Source organism: Erinaceus europaeus, chromosome 15 (assembly GCF_950295315.1).
Source record: "Erinaceus europaeus chromosome 15, mEriEur2.1, whole genome shotgun sequence".
In the NCBI taxonomy this organism is placed as follows: domain Eukaryota; kingdom Metazoa; phylum Chordata; class Mammalia; order Eulipotyphla; family Erinaceidae; genus Erinaceus; species Erinaceus europaeus.
This window is the reverse complement of record NC_080176.1, coordinates 48,350,539-48,371,196: the sequence shown is the minus strand read 5'-3', so window position 1 is coordinate 48,371,196 and position 20,658 is coordinate 48,350,539. Positions and strand designations below refer to the sequence as shown.

General features: G+C 36.1%; 1 protein-coding gene across 6 annotated transcripts in view; it reads left to right on the top strand.

The window, feature by feature from the left end:
• Window positions 1–20,658, top strand: part of NOL4 (nucleolar protein 4) — a 383,971-nt gene that overhangs the window by 77,340 nt on the left and 285,973 nt on the right. For 2 of the 6 annotated variants that reach the window (XM_007520942.2, XM_016187205.2), the window contains exons 1-2: window positions 17,907–17,991; window positions 18,875–18,915. Coding sequence is in view for 4 of the 6 variants with exons in the window: in XM_060173710.1 (XP_060029693.1) it covers window positions 17,842–17,991; window positions 18,853–18,915 (213 nt within the window). In the remaining 2 variants the exon portion in view is untranslated. Of the gene's footprint in view, window positions 1–6,835; window positions 6,914–17,841; window positions 17,992–18,852; window positions 18,916–20,658 lie in introns of those variants that run through there. The other 4 variants (XM_007520939.3, XM_007520940.3, XM_060173710.1 and 1 more) reach the window with 3 other exon arrangements.

The window sequence follows — 20,658 nt, the reverse complement described above, 5'->3', positions numbered from 1 at the left end:
GATTTTATTCTAGTCCAGTGGGAAATCACTGAAAACTTTTGAGATACTGGATTTATTCTCCTTTGACTTCTCTACTTAGTTTTATTTGGCCTTCAAGTTAGACATCACACTTTAGGAGTTATTTTCAGGCTATTTTGTAGAAGGCCTACAATCCTACATCATAATTTCTGGCATTACACTTAAATAATCTGATACATATTTTAAATGTGGATTTTAACACTGTGAGAATACTAGGAGTCTTCAGACTTGCATGGGTTATGCATCAGATTTTAGGCATCTTGGTGACTTGACCCCTCTTCCAAGATATTGCCTTGTTAAAAAGTCATTCTTGTTTGTAAATCTGGATATAAAACCCTGCCCAGTATGTGTATGTATGTGCCCTTTTACAGTGTTAATTATTGGTACTTAGCTTAATTTTATTTTTTTTTAGATTAGTGGCATCTCTTTGCCAATATGTTGTCAGTATCAAATTTGGCTACTCAGACAAATATTATTTGCTATTGCAAGTTCCCTCTGTTTGAAACTTTTGGTATCTATATTTTTCCCCTCTAGGGTTATTGCTGGGTGTCAGTGCTGGCACTATGAATCCACCACTGCCATTCTTTCTTTTTATTTTTTTCATTTTACTTGCTAGAACAAAGACTGAGAGAGGATGAGGGAGGTTGAGAGGGAGGGAGAAAGATAAATACCTGCAGACCTGCTTCACCACTTGTGAAGCATTGTCCCTACAGGTCAGAACCAGGGGCTCGAACATGGATCCTTGCGCTTAGTAATATGTGCACTTAACCAGGTGTGCCACTGCCCGGACCCTGTATTATTTTCTTTAAGAATGTATTTTGACATTTTATATTTTCCTGTTTGAGTAATTTGAAATAAAAATGAACATGAAGGTATTCATCATGGCAAGGATGATAGAGAATCTTTGTTTACTTAATTTTGTGGTGTCAGGGAATCAAACTAGGACCTCAAGCATGTGAACTACTGCTGAGCAACCCAAGTGTTTTATTTTACTTCCACAGAGAGAAAGGGGCAGAAAGAGAGGAGAGAAGAGAGAGATGGAAATGCTGTGGTACTGCATCCAGGATTCTAAAAAGCAGAAGAAAAAAAGCAACCCCTCTTTACTGTCTTAGGTTATCATCAAAGCTTTACCCTGTTATATTTAACCTACTTTCTCAGTTATTTCATGGCTAGTGAATGAGGTAGAGACTTCCACCTGCCCTCCATGTTCATTATTTCTTCTTTTAAAAGTAGAATCCTCCGAATTTGAGCTGGGCCTCTGATTGCCTTTGTCGAATCTATCAGCTATTGCTACTTATTCTAGTTTCCTTTTTTTTTTTCTTCTTGATGTACTTCAGCTGTTATTTGGATGGATGGTACCTAACTAGATGTGAACAAAACAGCGGGGTTCTTGCAGGGACTTAGCACTTGCATGATAACTCTACCACTCCTGGTGTCCCAGTGAAAAGATAGAAACAGCTTGGGGTATGGATCGATCTGTTAACGTCCATGTCCAGTGGAGAAACAATTACAGAAGCCAGACCTCCCATCTTCTGCACCCCATAATGATCCTGAGTCCATGCTCCCAGAGGGATAAAGGATAGGAGAGCTTCCGTTAGGAGGGGATGGGATGCAAAACTTTGGTGGTGGGAATTGTGTGGAATTGTACCCCTCTGACCCTATGGTCTTGTCAGTTGTTATTAATTCAGTAAAAAACCAACAAACACCAACCAACCAAACAAAAAAACAAACAAAAAAAAAGCAACCCTGATACTATAAAGCCCAGGAGGTGGCTCAGTGGATAAAATCTCAGGCTTACATACATGTAGTCCCAGGTCCCCTGACATCTCATGTACCAAAGTGATATTCTGGTTCTTTCCCTCTCTCTATCATCAATAAATTAAGTCTTTTAAAAAGGGATAATACAGATGGAGTGTATATTAAAATACTGTGTGCATAATGAGCATTCAGCAAATACTAGCACATTTTCACATTGTAATTTAGAATATACATTCATAATGTTCCAGAACTGAAAGGATCAGGACTGAAGAGGATTGAATGTTGGAAGGGGATATCTAAATTAAGTACTTAAAATATAAGCCTGGTTGTCTTGTCCTAACATTTAACCCTCTGGGAATATGGACCAAAATTATTTATGGGGTTCAGAAGATGAAATGTCTGGCTTCTATAATTTCTTATCCACTGGGCATGGGTGTTGGCAGGTTGATCCATATCATCCCAGCCCGTTTCTGTTTTTCCTAGTTGGCTAGGGCTCTGGAAAGGTGAGGTGGTTGCAGGACACATTGGTGAGGTCATCTGCCCAGGGAGTTCAGGACAAAATCGCACTAGCAGCTATAACTTGGTGACTGAAATGAAATAAGATATAAAGCAGGACGGGGAGTCGGGCTGTAGTGCAGCGGGCTAAGTGCACATGGCGCAAAGCACAAGGACCGGCGTAAGGATCCCGGTTCGAACCCCGGCTCCCCACCTGCAGGGGAGTCGCTTCACAGGCGGTGAAGCAGGTCTGTAGGTGTCTGTCTTTCTCTCCCCCTCTCTGTCTTCCCCTCCTTTCTCCATTTCTCTGTCCTATCCAACAACGACAACAACAATAACGACTACAACAATAAAACAACAAGGGCAACAAAAGGGAATAAATAAATAAATAAAATAAATATTTAAAAAAATTAAAAAAAAAAGATATAAAGCAGGACAAAAATGTTTAGTGAATGGGAGCCATAAAGTAGGAATATATGGGAATAAGGATTTTAGGGTAGACAGAAGCTAAGAAGTCTATTTTAGCTATGTTCCCAGGGGCCTATGACTGATAATTTTGCTGGAGCTTGATATCTAATCTGCAGGTGAACAAAAAATACTGTCTGGAAAGACTAGTGACTGAGATAGTTGTGTGGTATGTACATAATGGAATACTACTCAGCTGTTAGGAACAATGAACTCACTTTCTCCTTATGTTGAATCTATATATATTTTTTGCCACCAGGATTATCACTGGGGTTTGGCACTTGTACAATTAATCCACCATTCCCTCTGGTGGCCATTTTTTTCCTTTTTAAAAAATTATTTGTTAAGACAGTAGAAATTTATATGGAAGGAGAAGATAAAGAGAGACAACCACAGACCTGCTTCACCTCTTGGGAAGTGTCCCCCTGCAGGTGGGGGACTAGGGCTCAAATGAAGGTCCTTGCATATGGTAACATATGCACTCAAGCATGTGCCACTGCCTGGCCCAGACTAGGTTCTCTACCAAGCCAAAACAAAGCTCTCCATGCTAGATAGCCACAACCCAAACTACATTTAACACCCCTAATGAAACTCATTTGCAATTCCGGTTCTAGATTCCAGAATTCATTTACTGAGTTGGTAAGGTTGGAACACAGTAGAAAAAGGGCTGAGAGTGGACTAGAAAGCAAGTTCAGAGATTTAATTATTTGATTACTTAAGATGAGAGACTAATTCTGAATTTTAGAATATGAATGTTAGATGATAGTATTAAAAGTAATAATAATAGGGTTGGAATATATTTCCATTCTTTTTTAATGTTCAATTTTTCAAGTTTTTGTATAGAGACAGATAAATTGAGAGGGTATGGGGAGATAGAGAAGGAAAGCACGAGAGAGAGACCTGGAGTACTACGTCACCACCTGTGAAGTTTCCCACCCTGCAGGTGAGGGCTAGGGACTTGAGTGCTCTACTGGGTGTGCTACTGCCCACCCCAATAGTTTAATTCTTAATGAATTGGAATAGTTCTTGTTAAATCATTATGCCTAATTGCCAGTAAAACACTTGTAATATTTCTCATCAATTTAGCAGGGAAGATTTTTTTTTCCCCCCTAGAATTTTTTCCTTATTTTTTAATTTGGTCAAATATTTTTTATTTTGTGGCTGTATCTGCCTTACTCAGTTACTAGTCTCACCAGAATGAATCCAGAACTTTAAAGGTTTTAAAATATATTTTCAATTCTGTTCTCTCTTTCCACATATATTCATGTATTAGTGCAGGAATGAGGAGCCTTTTTTCTTCCAAGGGTTCTGTAAGTATTTATAGTGTCATTCCAGACCATACAGAATTACTAATTTAAAAATTAGCGGTTGATGTTGCTATGGGAAAAAAAAAAAACCTCCTACATTTACTGAATTTCAAGGCTTGCCAACAGTGGCCCTGTAAGAGGCAGAACAAATAATCACAGCCCATAGGCTGGGCGTCCCCCCTCACCCCATTATAGGTTACTGGCCTTGGGCGTCCTATACTTTACATGTTAATTTCATAACATTAGGTTTACTATGAAGAGTCATGTCACAAAAAATCACTCTTGGGGGCCGGGCAGTAGCACAGTAGGTTAAACACATATGGCACAAAGCATAAGGACAGGAGTAAGGATCCTGGTTCGAGCCCCCAGCTCCCCACCTGCAGGGGTGCCATTTTGCCAGCCATGAAGCAGGTCTGCAGGTGTCTGTCTTTCCTTTCTGTCTTCCCCACCTCTCTCAATTTCTCTCTGTCCTATCCAACAACAACAACAGCTATAACAACAATAACAATTACAACCACAACAAGGGCAACAACAAGGACAACAAAAGGGAAAAAAATAGCCTCCAGGAGCAGTGGATAACTAGTGCTGGCACTCAGCCCCAGTAATAACCCTGGAGGAAAGAGAAAGAAAGAAAGAAAGAAAGAAAGAAAGAAAGAAAGAAAGAAAGAAAGAAAGAAAGAAAGAAAGAAAGAAAGAAAGAAAGAAAGACAAAACCAAACACTACCTCACTCTTACTTGCCTTTCTCTGGTCCTGAGTCCCAAAAGCAAAATGGAACTTTTGGGCAGGCAAGAGACCTCATCAGAGAGGGTGTTTGCCTGGCTACTCAGGTGGTTCTGCTTCTTTTAATTATACCAGCACCACAAGAGGAAGTTCTGTTGTTTTCCCCCTCTTGCTGTCTCACGTTGTGAATGGAAAACAGAAACAGCCCAAAAAGGTGAAATCATGCATGAATTTATGAGTTTTCAGCTCAGCAAAACAAAATAAAAGGTAGGAGTTAGGGCCTGGGTGATAATTTAACATGATTTTAACTAAATTCTATGCCTAGTAGGTGGGAGAAAAATGCAAGAGGATACCATGGTACTTCTCAGTCACATCCAAATACAGAATTATCTAGAATATTGACCAAAACCAACAGTTCAAATTATTAGACTTTTCAGATCAATATTAAATTTATATTAAAGACATTAGTTCTTAAGGAGAGACATTTAAGTGTACCTTTTTCTTGGTTACTAATATAGTTCAGTGAAATCTTGAAAAAATAGAGTAAAATGGACCAAGATAACAAGTGGTTAATAAGTACCTCAAAATGGAAAGCTATTTGTACTTCAAGAGTAGAGACAGAGGGAAAAGTCCCTCTGTAAGGCAACATCTGACAAGCACAGCTCATTTGCTAGCATAGGAACATATGGCAAAGCACTGTTTTCCCAGACTTCTTTGTGCTGGCAGGGATTGGCCTGCTGGTAACTTGGACTTTTGTTTGTGCTGCAAAGGATGAATACTCTACATAAATAATTGTAATTATCTTCTCATTGAAAAAACATAAACTTGGAATTCAATGCTGTTTTCTTGGATAAATCAGCCATTTTGGAAAGAAATACAATGAAATTGTCTGGCATTTTTTGCAAAAGAATCACTGGTATAAAATTAGAACATTTTGTATATTATTGCTTTTCACAAAAATATATCTTTTGGGGTTGAAATATTTTCCTTTTCTGCTTTAAGCAGCTTTTACTTTGTTATTTTTTCCCATTGCACAAACATCCTGTTCTCTCAAGATTCTGTAAGTTATTCTGTAATGTATCTTTGGGGGTTGAAATATTTTCCTTTTCTGCTTTAAGCAGCTTTTACTTTGTTATTTTTTCCCATTGCACAAACATCCTGTTCTCTCAAGATTCTGTAAGTTATGTTGCTTTCCTTTTTAAAAAGAGTAGCCCATATACTATAGAAAACTTGATTTGTATAGATTAAAAGTTCTTAATTTGTTTTTATTTATAATTGGTTGGATTGAGCCACAGGGAAATCAAGAGTTAAAGGGGAGATAGACATCTAAAGCACTGCTTCACACATCATGAAGTTTTCTCACTTCAGTAGGGACCAGGGGCTTGAACTTGGTTCCTTGCTTGCTGTAACGTGTGCTCAGTAGGTGATGCCATCACCTGGCTCTAAAATTTCTTCTTTTAGCTTGTAAACATATTATTTTACATATAATTAGGGTGAATTTCTCCAGTAATCAAAACATAGAAACAAAAATTCCCTTCCCAGCTGAAGCTTTCTTAAAATAATTTACTTTAGCAGATATTTATTTGTAAATATCAGAGGGAACTGGATCTTGGAGGATCAAATGACAGGATCTTCTCCTAAAATGAAAGAGAATTTAGAGCGTCAGACATTCTGGGAATTCTGCCTACTGAAATACTTGGTCTTCATATTTCCCTTCTCTCCATAAGGGGTCACTGCTTGACCACTGGAGCGCTAGTTTTGTATCCTAACATGGTCCAGTGATCAAGGCAGTTACTCAGTTACTTATGGTCTTTATGGCCAGCTTTCTATATGTAAATTGTGATGTTGTCTATACTCAAGGACAAAGGAAGCTTCTATACTACAGGCTGCTCTTACCCTGTGCAGGCTTAGTGCAACTCTCATCACCCTAGCCTCCCTTCAACCCATAGCTTCAACTATATATATATATATATACACACACACTTCATTTGACTTTTGACTTTTCAGTGTTTCTTCTTGTTTCTTTTCAACCTCTTTTAAAATGTTTTTAACTTACTTTGGATAGGAACAGTGGGAAACAGAGGAAAATGGAAACAGAGTGAGAGAGAGACCTGTAGCTCTGCTTCACCAGTCTTGAAGTTTTCTGCCTGTAAGTGGTGACCAGGTGCTTGAACTCAAGTCCTGATGATCTGTAATGTGCACGCTAAACAAGGTGTCACCACCTGGCCTTCAGTTCTGATGTCTCTTCTTAGGTTCACTTATTGAATTCTATTTTACATTAAATTTCATTTTAGTGTGTGTGTATGTGTGTGTGTGTGTGAGAAAGGGAGGGTGGGGGTGGAGGGCAGGCCAGAGTACCACTTTTCTCAGCTCTTGACTTACGATTGATGCTGGGACCTCTGTCAGCAAAATTGTTTGTGTAACCATTATACCATTATACCATCTCCCCAACTCTTTTCTTTGATTTTTTTAAAAAAAAATTATCTTTATTTATTGGATAGAGACAGCCAGAAATAGAATGGGAAGGAGGAGATAGGGAGGGAGATAGACAGAGCAGCCCTGCTTCACTACTCTTAGGAAGCTTTCCCTCTGCAGGTGGGGACTGGGGGCTTGAACCCAGGTCGTTGCACACTTGTAACAACATGTGCACTCAACCAGGTGCACCACCACCCAGTCCCCTTTTCCCCAGTTCCTTGTTGATTTTTTAGTCCACCCTCATGTTAGCATTCACCAACGAATGTGGAATTTCTCCACAAGTGTTCAGTCCTTTCTCCTCTTCTCACCACCTCCCTTGTTTAATTTGTAATATTTTCTGTATTGAAGGAAACTCTAGTTATATACTAGTACAGTCATTGCTTTAATGTATTGATCTGATTTTTAAATCAGATAACAACAAATCTTGGAATAGTGTCCCTGTGTTCCATAGAAAATTGGTCCCATCAATGTAAATTATATGCAAATATAATTTATTTCTCCATGGATGACATCTGTGGCCACATGCATTCAGTCTACCCCATAATTTTGCTCCAAAGTCATCTATAAGCTCATGCTGCTTCTCTAATTATTAGATGTATATTTGAATTATGATGGGAGATGCTATAAAAACTTCCATGTCCAGGTGACCTTTGAGCTGCTGAATCAATCTCTGGGAAAGGAATCTAAGCATCTAAATATTTGGTAGATTTTAAGATTAAAGCCCATCAGACCATGTTCTAAAGTCAATTCATTGAGCAAACTGTATTAAAACCCAGTCCTGGTGTATAGTTACTTTCTTATAATTTTCTTTCATTGTTTTCTGCTATTTATTTTCATAGTGTTCAGCATAGAGTCCTTTGTTAAATTTATGCCTACATATCTACTTTTTATGTTATTGTAAACAGGATTGCTTTCTTCCTCTTCTGTTTTTGTTATTTACATAACGGAATATTTCTGATTTATATATGTTAAGTTTGTAGCTTGCTACTTTTCTGTTTAGCTATTTCTAAGTTTTATACTGAATTCTTGAGGGTCTTCTGTGTATACTGTTGTCAATTTAACTTTTACATGTCAGTCATGGTACATGTCTATTTGGTTTTGTTTTGTGTGGCACTTTATGTTTCTTGGATTTGTGTATTTTCCCCTTTATTCAGTTAGAAATTCTTAGCTATTATTTCATCCAGTATGTGTTATTCCCCTTTCTCTTTGCCTTTTTCTGAGATACTTAATGGTGAGTATGTTGCTCTTCTTAATGTCGCCCCACAGATCTTTAGTATTGTCTTGTATTCTCCATGCTTTACCTATTTTTCTTTGTTGTTTCTGTCTCATCCTCAAATTTACTTATTCATTTTCCTGCCTCTGCCATCCTGTTGTTGAGTCCCTCATTTGTGTTTACCAGCCTGGCAATATGGCCTCTTGTCTAGCGACTTTGGCATCTGTTCAGTTACTGTGGCCAGTAGTTCAGCTACTGTAGTAATTAGCTCTTTGTTTTTAGGTTTGATATTTCTCATGGATTTCTTTATTGTGCCTCTGTTCTTAGGGTTTCTGACTACTGGTGTATTTCTCTGAGCTCATTGAGAACTGACGTATTAAATTCTTCAAGGAGCTTGGTTAACTTCAGTGACTTTGGAACTTTCAGAGATTTTGTCTTGACCTCTTGGTGAAGGTGTTTTCTGTCTCCTCATTATGTTTGTCATTCAGTAGTTTGTATTGGTGATACTTCCTTGCTAAGCACGTCTGTAGGGGCAGCTTCTTTTTGTGAAGATGATTTGCTATCTTGGAGCTGTTCTAATTGTCTGGGAGTGATCTTGTTTCTACAAAAAGTGTAACTATGAAGAGGTGCATTTTGTCTCTCTAACTTCTCTGCAGTGTCTATGGACTGGACTCAGTTGTGTCTCCCGGAAGTTGCCACTTTAAAGTTGCCACTTTAAGAAGTTGCCACTTTAATGTGTTAACGGATTAACCAATGATTTCCTCTTTATACCTGATCTTGTTGATTTTATAGCATAGTTGGAATTGAAAAACTTCAGATGAAGTGGAATTTGAAACTCAGGAAAGGATATAGAGATCATGATAGACCAAAAGGAAATATATAGAACTTCTGTTAGTATTTTGACACACACACACATATATGTATATATATTATGTATTTTGCCATTATAATTGTTAGTGTCTTTAACCTTGGTAACTCTCACATTTATCAATTTTATTTGATTACCATAAATATTTATGTATCATCTCATTAATTGGCAATGAGTAAGCTAGCAGCAGGTTACATAAAAGTGGCTCATTTTTTAGAGTATCTATTGTCTTCCTTTATTATCACTTTAATGTGTGTTACTAAAGAGCATTAAATAGTGTGTTAGTGTGTTACTAAAGAGAGCATTAAATAATTAGAACATTAAATAAACCAATAATTTTTGAGCACAGAATTGATATCTTGAACTCAGTTTACAAGTAGGATTAATTTTTTATCACATTATTTTTATTAGAAGGTTTTTTCTTTTACAGTAGCTACATATTTATAGCATTTTAAAGCATCTGGGGAAAATGTCTATTTGAAATCTTTTCCTATTTAATTTTTTCTTGTTTACAACATAATGATTTGATATTTATATATTATAAAATGATCACCACAATAAGTCTGGTTAACATCACCATAGTTATAATTTATTTTCTTCTTTTTGTAATATTTCATTTTTACTGAGAGAGAGAGAGAGAGAGAAAGAGAGAGAGAAAGAGAGAGAGATACCAAGGCACTGATCAGCTTTGGCATATGGCAGTACTGGGAATTGAACCTGGAACCTTAGAGTACCAGGCATGATAGTCTTTCTTCATAGCCATTATGTTATCTCCCCTGAACACAATTTCTTTTATTGTGACGAAAACTTATGATTATCTTTTATGAATTTTTGTTGGTATGCATGAGAACCCTTCTGTTTCATTTGGTTTAAATCCCCCCTGCTTACCACTATTCTATTTACACTGTTATATTTACATAACCACTGCATTCTATTTACATAACCACTGTTAACAAGTACCACCCTCCCTCCAGGGCATTGGTGGTTCAGTGATAGGATTCTCACCTGCTCTGACCCCTCCTTGTCACACTCTGATTTTCACCAGTCACTTTTCTCTCCCCCCCTCTCTATGTCACATCCTGTTTCCACCCTACTTGGCAAGTATATATAAAGACAACATTGTGAGTTTTAGAGTATTTGAGTTTAGCTTAGCTCGTCTTAGATTGTGCTGCATCCTGCATGAATAAAGAGATACTGCCTACAGCTCAGCCATGAGTCCCTGGTCGTCTGTTAACCCACCCGTGAAGCCAGCCCTGCGAAAACAACATAACCCGTCGAAAACAACAAACTTTCAACTATAAAAATGCAGTATTATTATCTAGAGGCATAGCACTGCACAGACTTACTTATTTTATAAATGGCTTTGTGTACCTATTATACCTTTATATCATCCAAAACCTACTCTCTGCTTCTGATAACCATTAATTTACTCTATGTAGGAATTAATTTGTTTTCTTTTTCCCCTAACTATATAATTTACATAATATGATATTTATTTTATTCTGTTTTTTCATTTAGTATAATGTTCTCAATGTCAAGATTTAATTACTTACATGGCTAAATATTACACTGTCTTATACATACCATATTTTCTGTATCCACCTGTACATACATACCATATAACCTGTATCCATGGTTATCTTATACATACTATATAACCTGTATCCATGGTTATCAGTGAACATGCAGGTTGTTTCTGTCTTGATACTGTAGATAATCCTGTAAAGAACATGAGCATGACTTATTCTTTTCAGTTATTTATTTTTTTTTTAGGTAAATACCCAAGGAGAGTAGCTGATTTATAAAGTAGTCCTGTATAGACTTGATAATGTTGTTCATTGTAATTGCATCAAATGACATTCCACCAACATTATACATCTCTTAATTTCGCAAACATTTACATTCCTTTTTTGATAAAAACTTATTCTAACATATGAGATAATAACTCTCTGTGGCTCTTACTTGCATTTCCCTAGTGATTAGTGATGTTGAATACTCATTAATGTACTTACTAACAATCTGTATTCTTTGGAAAAATCTGTTTTATTTGTTTGTAAAATTGTTTTCTTTCTTTTGTTACTGAGTTCTTATATACATTGAATACTAACCCTTAATCATGCATGTGCTTCATGAATACTTTCACACATATTAGTATACTTTTTTTTTCATTTTGTTGATTATTTGTTTTTGGGCAGAAATATTTTATCTTGATGGAGTTCTACTTATCCTTTGCTTGTTCTTCCATAGATATTTGTATTAATACTAAAAGAATTACCAAGATCATTATCAAGGAGTTTGCTGTTTTTTAAATAGGGGTCATGTGTATCAAGTCTTTTTTGTTGTTGTTGTTAACCTTTATTTGTTGGATAGAGACAGCCAGAAGTCGAAAGGGAAGGGGGTGATAGAAGAGAGGGAGACAGAGAGACACCTGCAGCCATGCTTTACCACTCACAAAGCTTTCCCCCTGCAGGTGGGGACTGGGGGCTTGAACCTGGGTCCTTGCACACTGTAACACGTGTGCGCTCAACCAGGTGTGCCACCACATGACCCTGTGTGTCAAGTCTTATGCTAAAACTTTTAATCCATTTTGTGTATGCTGTAGTTGTCAAATTACATTCTTTGCATGTGGATGTCCATATTTCATTTCTGCTCATCGTTGAAGCTTCATAGCTTCAAGCCAGCCTCTTTAGATAGAAACAGAGACAGAGAGAGGAAAAGGAACCATTGTACCCAAATACCCTCCTGAGTGAAGCCTGGCTTGAGCCTGGGTCGTAAGTATGGCAAAGAGGGTGCACTATCCAGGTGAGCTATCTTGCCTGCTTTGTTTTTATCAGCACCATTTAGTAGTGAAGAGACATTCTTCTTCATATTGCATAATCTTAACTCTTTTGTTGTAAATAAATTGACCGTATATGCATTGGTTTGTTTCTAGACTATTCCATTGCCATATGTATCTCTTTCTTTGCCAGTACAGTGCAATTCAGATCTTATGGTTTTGCTATATAGTTTCAGGTGAAAAAGTATGGTGCCTCTAGCTCTCTTCTGCATTATCAAATTTTAAGTTGTATTACTTTGTTATCTGCTACTTAATTGTGTTTAAGTGTCTTGGATATATCATCTTTCACTATTTTCCTCCTATTCTGTGTGTTTTTATTTGACTTGTATAATTTTCAACATAAGACATCCTAGTTTTGATGGTGTAGTTCAGTTTGTAAAATTTCGTTGATTTTACTTTTGATATCATGACTAAGGGAGCTTTGTCTTCCTGAAACCTGAAAAAAAATTATATTATATATTTGTTTATAAGAATTTTAGGTTTTACAGGGAGCTAATAAGTGTTATTTCATTCTCCTTATAATTAGTCTTATAGGCTCAGTGTGCTTTTTTAAAACCGAAAACTATTTAGCAGTTGAATGGGAAATAGACCTAAGTATACCATCCAAGAAAGCAAAGAACTTAAAATAGTCAAGTAAAATGAATTTTAGGGCATGCAAATTATATCTCACTAGAGATGGTTTTAAAATTATAGAAAATGAAATTTAATTCATGTTGGAAAGATAAAATGCAAAGGAAAGATCAAAATACCATACAGAAGTACAAGTCATAAAATATAAAAATGAATTTTAGATTTGAGTTCCTATATTTAGAGGTATGGTCCATTGTCATTTTATTTTCATTTATTGTAGGTAGTGGGAATTCTACTTTTTTCCTTTTGGTTGTGAGGTATACAAGTACCATTTCTGAAAAAAACAAAGAGCAATAACAACAAAAAACCTTTCTCCATGCAGTCCTTATACTCTGTAAAAATTGAACTAAAAATAAATGTAAACGTTTATCTCTTAAGTCTCATTTCTGTCCTATTCATGCATACATCCACTATGTTACTACTCTTTCCTCTTTATTACTATCTTAATTAGATTTATAGTAGTTTTGAAATTAAGAAGTATGAGAACTTGAGATTCCTTTTTTTAATTTTATTTATTGATTCATGAGAAATGATAGGAGAGAAAGAACCAGACATCACTCTGGTACATGTGCTGCTGGGGATTGAACTCAGGACCTCATGCTTGAGAGTCCGATGCCTTAGCCACTGCGCCACCTCCCGGACAACAATTTCTTCCTTAGATTGTTTCCCCCTCCTCAGTATCTTATTTTTATGTGAATTTGAATGTTAACTTCACAATTTTTCAGAAAAAAAAAGCTATCCAATATTTCAAAAGGACTTAAGCTGACTGTAATTCTTTTTGATATTGCTACTGTATTAGCCTTCTGATTGAGAAACATAGGATCTTTTTTTTTAACTTCTTTATTGGGGAATTAATGTTTTACATTCAACATTAAATACAATAGTTTGTACATGCATAACATTTCCCAGTTTTCCATATAACAATACAACCCCCGCTAGGTCCTCTATCATCCTTCTTGGATCTGTATTCTCCCCACCTACCCACCCCAGAGTCTGCCCACCCCCTCACCCCAGAGTCTTTTACTTTCGTGCAATATGCCAATTCCAGTTCAGGTTATATTTGTGTTTTCTTTTCTGATCTTGTTTTTCAACTTCTGCCTGAGAGTGAGATCATCCCATATTCATCCTTCTGTTTCTGACTTATTTCACTTAACATGAATTTTTCAAGGTCCATCCAAGATCGGCTGAAAATGGTGAAGTCACCATTTTTTATAGCTGAGTAGTAGTCCACTGTGTGTGTATATGTATATGTATATATATACATATATATGTATACACACACACACACACATATATATATATATATATATACCACAGCTTGCTCAGCCACTCATCTGAAACACAGGATCTTTTCCCATTTATTTAGAACATTTTCCAACTTCTTATGTCACTACTTTCTCACTGGTCAATGCCCATATTCAGCGGGGAAGCAATTACAGAAGCCAGACCTTCCACCTTCTGCATCCCACAATGACCTTGGGTCCACACTCCCAGAGGGATAAAGAATAGGAAAGCTGTCAAGGGAGGGGATGGGATAAGGAGTTCTGGTGGTGAGAATTGTGTGGAGTTGTACCCCTCTTATCCTTTGGTTTTGTCAGTGTTTCCTTTTTATAAGTAAATAATAATAAGAAGAAAAAATTTAAACTCTTAAAAAAATAAATAAGAACAGTGAGGTCAGAAAGATAGCTCATATATATAGTTTGCTTGCTTTGTCATATGCTTAACTCAGGTTTGAGTCCACCCTCACCACACTGATGAAAGCTATTGTGCTGTGATATATTTCTCTGTTTCTCTATCTCTGTTTCTTTCTATCGGAAAAAGTCAGCATAAAGCAATGACAAGAAGAACGCGTACCAGGAGATCTTAATTATAAGTGAAACCTTAAGATAAAAAAGGAGGGAAAGGCAAAAAACAGTGAAATGTGAACTAGGCCTCCTCTGTTGCAGTGAGTCCAGGGACTTGCTGTGACAAAGGGGCTGGGGGTGGAGAGGACAGTGGGATTGGGATTGGGATTGGTATGCAGATGCCTCCCAGTGAAGCATCAGAAATTGTACCCATGTGACAACCATCTTGTAAACTATTATTTCTATAGTGAAACATTGAAAAATGAATGAATACAAACAAAACTGCCAGACATACATAGAATAATGCAGATAGTAGTAACAGAAGACTTCATTATTGGGCTCTATCTCAGGGCGTAAGATGAGTTTCAATAAATTGACACAAATTGTAAAAAGTTAAATTTTCCTTTTTTTTTTTTGCAACATCTTGTATAGAAATTCAAGGAATTACATTAGGTGAGATAAGCTTGAAGAAGGAAGATGGATACTAGATGAACTTATTTATAGGTAGAATTGAAGAAATAAGGAAAGAAAGGAAAGGCACAGGGTGAAATGTAGACTAAGTATGGTCTGTTACAGCAAAGTCAAGGACTCTGGAGTGAAGGAGGCAGGATGAAGCTGAGGGATCATTGGGGAAACATTTGAGCCCATACATTCATAACGGCACTATCCAAAATAGAGAATATCAAAATATCCAAAATATTGAATGAACCTTAAGTACCTCTCAGTAGCTGACTGGATAAACAAGCAGTGGGATATATACTCAACAGAATATTGCAAAACTGTTAGATAAGATGAATAAGAGGACAGTGTGCCTTTTGTTTTTTATTGATTTAATAATGATTGACAAGGCCGTAGGATAAGATAAGTACAGTTCCTTCCACACATTCCCACCACCAGAGGTCCATACCCCATCCCCTCTATTGGAAGATTTACTAGTCTTTTTTAAAATTTATATAATTTTTATTTTTAAAATGGAAATATTGACAAAACCAGAGGATAAGAGAGGTACATTTCCATATAATTCCCACCACCAGAGTTCCCTATTGCATCCTCTCCCTTGATAGCTTTCCTATTCTATATTCTTCTGGAAGTATGGATTCAGGATCATCATGGGGTGCAGAAGGTAGAAGGTCTGGCTTTTGTAATTGCTTCTCCACTGGACATGGGCGTTGGCAGGTTGATCCATATCCCCAGTCTGCTTCTATCTTTCCCTCGTGGGGCAGGGTTCTAGAGAGGTGGGGTTCTAGGATTCATTGGTGAGGTCATCTGCCCAGGGAAGTCAGGTTGGCATCATAGTAGCATCTGCAACTTGGTGGCTAAAAGAGCATTAAGAAGTAAAGCAGAATGCATGTAGAAACTATTGTATTTACAGTTGAATGTAAAACATTAATTCCCTAATAAGGAAATTTAAAATATTAAGAAATAAAGCAGAACAAAACCTCTCTTACTTTTAATGGCCATTGTCTCTTTTCTATACTTCCCAGTACCTGATTTATCCCCAGCTTGAATTTCCACTTATGTTAAGTCCTATTTCTCCAAAGATGCTACTTCACTAAGAGGTGTTAATCTATTCTCTAAGTGTAGATAGTCCTTTGCTTACATTTTTATTATGATAATTAAAATGACAAAAGTTACTACTAGTTACTCAGTGTTCACTCTGTTCTAAACATTGGGCTATGGTCATGAATTCTTTCATTTCATTCAATACTTATGTAAAGCGGATATTACAGTTGAGAAAACTAACATTTAGGGCCAGCAGTATAACTCACTTGGATAGTGTGCTACTTTTCTATGCATGACCCAGGTTTAAACTTGGCCCATACCACATTGAAGGACACTCTCAGTTTCAGTCTTGAATGAAAAAGAAAATCCAGAAATAAAAGCAGACTTGTAATTTGAGAAAACTGAAAGAGATATAAAGGATTTACAAAAAAAATGCACAACTTCTGAGTGGAGTATCTAACATTTACACTCAGATGACACCTCGCGATCTCATATTCAGACTTTAGCACACATTGTGCTCTGGTCTAACACAATTGGCATAATATATGTATTTCTTTTCCTGGATTATATGATGCTTTAAGAATAGAAATTCCGGAAGATGGCGGCCTGAGAAGTTGCTGACAGCAAGCGCTCTGACCGCATCGTCGGCAATGGTTCCAGATGCCACCAGGATGCTGGCTAGGCTTCCCTGGATTGAAGACCCCACCAATGTGTCCTGGAGCTCAGCTTCCCCAGAGTCACACCCTACTAGGGAAAGAGAGAGGCAGACTGGAGGTATGGACCGACCAGTCAACGCCCATGTTCAGCGGGGAAGCAATTACAGAAGCCAGACCTTCTACCTTCTGCATCCCTCAACGACCCTGGGTGGGAAAGCTATCAGGGGAGGGGGTGGGTTATGGGGATTGGGTGTTGGGAATTGTGTGGAGTTGTACCCCTCCTACCTTATGCTTTTGTTCACTAATCCTTTCTTAAATAAAAAATTAAAAAAAAAAAAGAATAGAAATTCCATATTTCTTCTATTCTTCTAGTAGAATTTCAATAGATTTTTACTGGATGAGCGAAGCAGTTTTGAGAGCAAAATTATTGAAATGCACTTTCTCAGTCCAAAAAGGTTTTTAGAATAATGTAACAGTGGGGAGTCGGGCTGTAGCGCAGCAGGTTAAGCGCAGGTGGCGCAAAGCACAAGGACCAGCATAAGGATCCCGGTTCGAGCCCCGGCTCCTCACCTGCAGGGTAGTCACTTCACAGGCGGTGAAGCAGGTCTGCAGGTGTCTATCTTTCTCTCCTCCTCTCTGTCTTCCCCTCCTCTCTCCAGGACGACATCAATAACAACAACAATAATAACTACAACAATAAAAACAACAAGGGCAACAAAGGGAATAAATAAATAAAATAAATATTAAAAAAGAATAATGTAACAGTGTTATGCAGATTAGTATGGTTAGAATAACTTAAAATACACTGCTAGTTATAAAAACTGAAAAGGTAATATTTATGGCTAAGCATGGTTGTGCCAAGTATGTTTTTCCATGTTTCTGATTTAATTAATGAGGTACTGATGTACTTTTTTGACATTTTCTGTCTAGATTATTTGATTCAATTTATCAAAATGTTTTCTTTAGTCAACTGTACATAAACTCTATTAAATGCATACTTTTTACTAATCTTGGTTTTTTTTCTTTTTTTTTTTTTACACTCATTTTTCCAGGATGGCATAGGAGTGGATGAGAAACTGTCTCTACGACGGGTAGCTGTAGTTGAAGATTTCTTTGACATTATCTATTCCATGCATGTGGAAACAGGGCCAAATGGAGAACAGATTCGGAAACATGCTGGACAGAAGAGAACTTACAAAGCAGTAAGTTAAAAGAAAAGAAAAAACCCTAAAGGAAAAACAGCATGCTTTTTGAAATGTGATATGTACGGCTGTTAAAAATGCTGTTGATTATGTTCATCGTTAACATAAATTAGATCATATCATGGTTATAATCAATACTGAAACTAATTGTGACTGAGTATTTGTGTTTAGACTCACTAAGCCCACTTAAGCATAGCCATAGCATTCTCAGTATGTTTTCTTTAAAAATGTACATCGATGTTGTAGTTACGGTCAACTACAAATGGAAAAAAATATTTCTCTTATGAGTTATTGACTGGAAGATAGGAAATTTTAATTACCATTACTGTCTTAATGTTATTCACCTTCAAATATATTAATATAGATAGGTATTTCCTATTTAAAGTTTATAGCAGCACACATAAGAAACTATTACTTGCTTTTCTTATGTTACCTTACATTCATCTTAAAGGTCATATGCTTATTAGTTTTCCAGAGTAATCTATTAGAAGTTGTCTGCTATTTTCTGTTATAATGTCCTTGGACACCTTATGTAAATATATACCTTCAAAATTATCAGAGAAAATATGTGATGTAATTAATTTAAAAATATCACTTAAATGTTAAAATAAATTCTTATGGTCTTAAATTATATATTTTAATCTGATTTTTATTTAAAAATTATAAAACCATTTAATAATAGATACATCATCCTTTCTAGGAAAATTTAGTAGTAAATTATCTTTTTCAAGGTGAGCAAATTGTACATCAATGATTCTTTATTAGCAATCAGAATAATAGGCTTTTAAGCAATTCTGACTGATTTTTGCTTTTGGCTACCTTTATATTAACTGTTTTCAGCTATTTGATACACAATATCAGTTTGGATCCATTTTTTTTTCAGATACAGAAAAATGTGTGAAATGCTCAAAGTTTCAAATACAGGTACATATGTTTGAAAATTAGCTACTGAGCATAAGAAATAGCTTCTTTTCCATAACTTATTTTTGCTATATTTCCAGGATCATATTGAATCTTTATAGCTGCACAATAACCCCTAATCTATGTTGTATTTAGCTCTCTTTCTCTTTATGGTTTTGTTTCTTGGCTGTTTCCAACTTGCATGGTTTGTGGGCAGGCACTGTTCTGAGTTTCCTTACATAATTCTGCCACATAAACTTCCTTTTGGCTGATATATCTCAGGAAACATTTTTATTATAACTAATGACAGTGACTTAGCTTAAGATAATTTTTATGTGGACTAATATATGCCTGTCTCCTAAGCAAGTTTATACCTTTAGATATTAATAAGAAAATACATATATTGATCTACTAATATCACTAATCATGTACTCTTATGATGATTCATTTTTATGAAATAAAAGCTACTTGATGTTGATATGACTTTTTAAGGTATATATAAGTTCAACAGTACTAAAGAAAAAAAACAAACTCAAAAGACTTCATTGTAGGTGGTATATAACAGTCAAATCTATTTAGGTGCCAAAAGCAATTTTTCTTGGAAATACATTTTAGAACACTAATTGAAGAGAATACAGAAATCAGTGTCACAGACCTAATCTTTCCCCGTTTCCTTAAATAAAGTCTACAGAATTTCATGGCTTGTCACTCTTCATGCTAATCACATTCAATAAATAGCTAACGATGTTTCTAAAACATAGAAGCATGCATCAGCAGTATGAAGGTGTTTTCTACATTTTGCAGGTAGAGATAACAACTTTAAAAGTATAAACAACATCTGTAGCATTGTCCATTCTCCTTTTTAAGAAGGCTTTTTAAGTTGTCTTTGCCTCTTAGTACTGTGTATGTGTTCCCCTTGATCCTGTTTCACACACCCATACCCTCTTGACAATCTCTTGTTAGAAGATTCCTGGACATTCCCAAGCACTATTTTTTTTTCACTCCTAATATGAATCATGAAGTTTCTTTCCAGCCCAAGCTTTTTGCCTTCTGATATTTTTGAACCCTAATTAGAAATCTTTCTATTTTGTGAAATAATAATCCATTGTAGAACACACACACGCACACACACACACACACACACACACACACACACACACACAGTAAAAACAGCAAAACACAGCACATTACACTACAGTGAATTTAAGAGTAATGTTAAAAGATAATATAACACAATATAAATGTTCGGTTAGTGGGACATAAAATTAAATCCAATTTTAAGGGAGTGGTTTTGTGCTACAAAAGCCCCTAGACTATTGAGTGAGAGTTAAGTTCTCCATACTAATGCTAGAATCAACTAGTCATTGGTAGAATTTGCTAGATCCTTATTGCAATTACATTTCACATTAAGTTGAAATTTTTTTTCTATTTCTAACACATTTGCTCAAAGAGCATGTGTGATTATTATGCTTGTTGACTTTTTTCTCTCTTCTTCAACTTGGCCAAGAAACCATACTGATACAACTAATCATTAAACATGTCATATTTGTTTTAATAATACTATCAATAGATTTAATGGTCATTATATATACTTCGCCCTTTTTTATTTTGCAAGTCTATGTTTCCACTCTGCAGGAAATGGGTATTCTTTAATATTGAATTAACTGAATGCTGTTTGTTTTTACCTATCTGCAGTATATCATTCCTTGAAATATCTAGGCATTATACAATTTAAATTTTCTGGCAGTATGATATGATGATTGATAC